General features: G+C 50.9%; 1 protein-coding gene across 1 annotated transcript; it reads left to right on the top strand.

The window, feature by feature from the left end:
* Positions 1-1,040: 1,040 nt before the first annotated feature.
* Positions 1,041-1,674, top strand: LOC107125177 (the record flags this gene model as incomplete). The annotated part of the gene is made up of 1 exon (XM_015428627.1): positions 1,041-1,674. A coding segment is annotated over exon 1 (634 nt), but the record flags the coding sequence as incomplete, so codon positions are not given.
* Between the last annotated feature and the right edge of the window lie 13 nt (positions 1,675-1,687).

The raw sequence follows: 1,687 nt of genomic DNA, 5'->3' as shown, positions 1-1,687 counted from the left end.
AGAGAGAGAGAGAGAGAGAGCGTGTGTGTCTAACTGGCTCCTCCGTGCCTCCATTTGATTTTATAGTCTCTATTTCTCTAATTGGATAATCTAGGAAGTCGCTGGCAGTCCTGTGTTGCCGGGTGTGCTGATTTCACTCCGACCAGCCCTGCAGAGGGGTGGGGTGGGGTGGAGGATGGGAGAGAGAGAGAGAAAGGAGAGGAGGGAAATCTGTACATCAGAAGAGCAGAGGGAAGGAAGGGAGGCAGGCACTAAAGTACTGACGAGGGACCATGAAACAGGAGACAGCAAGAACTGAGAGGAGAGAGTTGCCATCCCCTTCCTTTCAGATCTCCCGGCAGTGATATTGCTTGCAGTGATGCTCAGGGAACAGGCACCTGCTGCTCTGTAATGATTCAGCCTCTTTCTGCCGGCGCTTGTGCATAACAGGATGCTGTTGCTACTGTCACTGCTGCTGCTCCTGCCGCCGCTGCCGCCACTGCTGCTGCTGCTGCTCCCCTTCTTACTGGTTTTCCTTTTGCTCCTACTGCATGACGGCTGTTTTCTCCTCCATTTAAGCAGCCACCAGCCTCAGACGCTCAAGGTGAGAAGCCAGCCTTTCCCTCTGGGCTGTTGGTTCACTTAGGACAATTTTGTTCAAGGTTGCAGCGTTTATTTGCGTCCCATCCTTTCGGCTCCCCGAAGAATTTGAACGGTTTGAGGATAATCGAAAGGATTATAAACAAAATTATTTAAAAGTGAAGCTGGAAAGAAGCTGAATCATTCTGAGATGCTTCGTGTCTCCTTTTAAATTGTTTGAGAGGATGTTCCCCCCCTTTCCCCCTCCCCTTCCCTCCTTTATTTGGGTCACATTCAGACTCTTCAACTCTTTTCTGATTTTTGTACTATGATGCTGTAAGATTTTTGTGGATCTGTTCTCTCCCCCTCCCCACCCCCGGCTCTCTCGCTTGCTTTGTAAAAAGATGGACTAGGGTAGAGTTTTAGGGCCTTCTAAAGGAGTGCTCAACTGAAAAAAAAAATCTCTCTATATATGATTAAATATGTCTGAAGCCACTCTGGAGGCTTTTCCCAGCCCCTCAATGCAGCTGAGCCCCACTGCATCCCTCGAGGGGCTCCCTGCTGAGGAGGATGTGCCAGAGACTCAAAGAGAGGAGACAAGGGTGCAAGGGATAGCAGGCCTGGCTGCTACTTGCTGTATCTGCCTGGAAGCGGAACAACTGAAGGGCTGTCTGAACTCTGAGAAAATCTGCATTGTCCCCATTTTGGCTTGCCTGATCAGTCTGTGCCTCTGCATCGCCGGCCTCAAGTGGGTCTTTGTGGACAAGATTTTCGAGTATGACTCTCCTACCCACCTCGGCCCCGACAGGATCGGACAAGATCCCATCACTCCCGCGGATCCGACTGCGCTGTCTGCCTGGGTGCCGTCTGTGGTGCATACCTCGTACTTCCCCGTGCCTACCAGCGAAGTTGAAGTTGAGGTGACAGGGTCCCTAGTTCCCTCCGAGGCTGCTCCTCAGTCATCGCCACATAACAGTGTTTTAGGTTCTAATTTCTTACCCTCCTTCGCACCCTCCTTACCTCCACTCAGCCTGGACCCGGAGCTGAAAAGAGCCACAACAGCTTCTCTGGCAGAAGAAACAGAAACTAATATCCAAACAGCTTCACCAAAACTTGGTAAGTGTAAGTC

This window comes from Gekko japonicus, unplaced genomic scaffold (assembly GCF_001447785.1).
Source record: "Gekko japonicus isolate JY-2015 unplaced genomic scaffold, Gekko_japonicus_V1.1 scaffold20522, whole genome shotgun sequence".
Taxonomy (NCBI): Eukaryota; Metazoa; Chordata; class Lepidosauria; order Squamata; family Gekkonidae; genus Gekko; species Gekko japonicus.
This window is presented reverse-complemented; position numbering and strand designations above follow the sequence as displayed.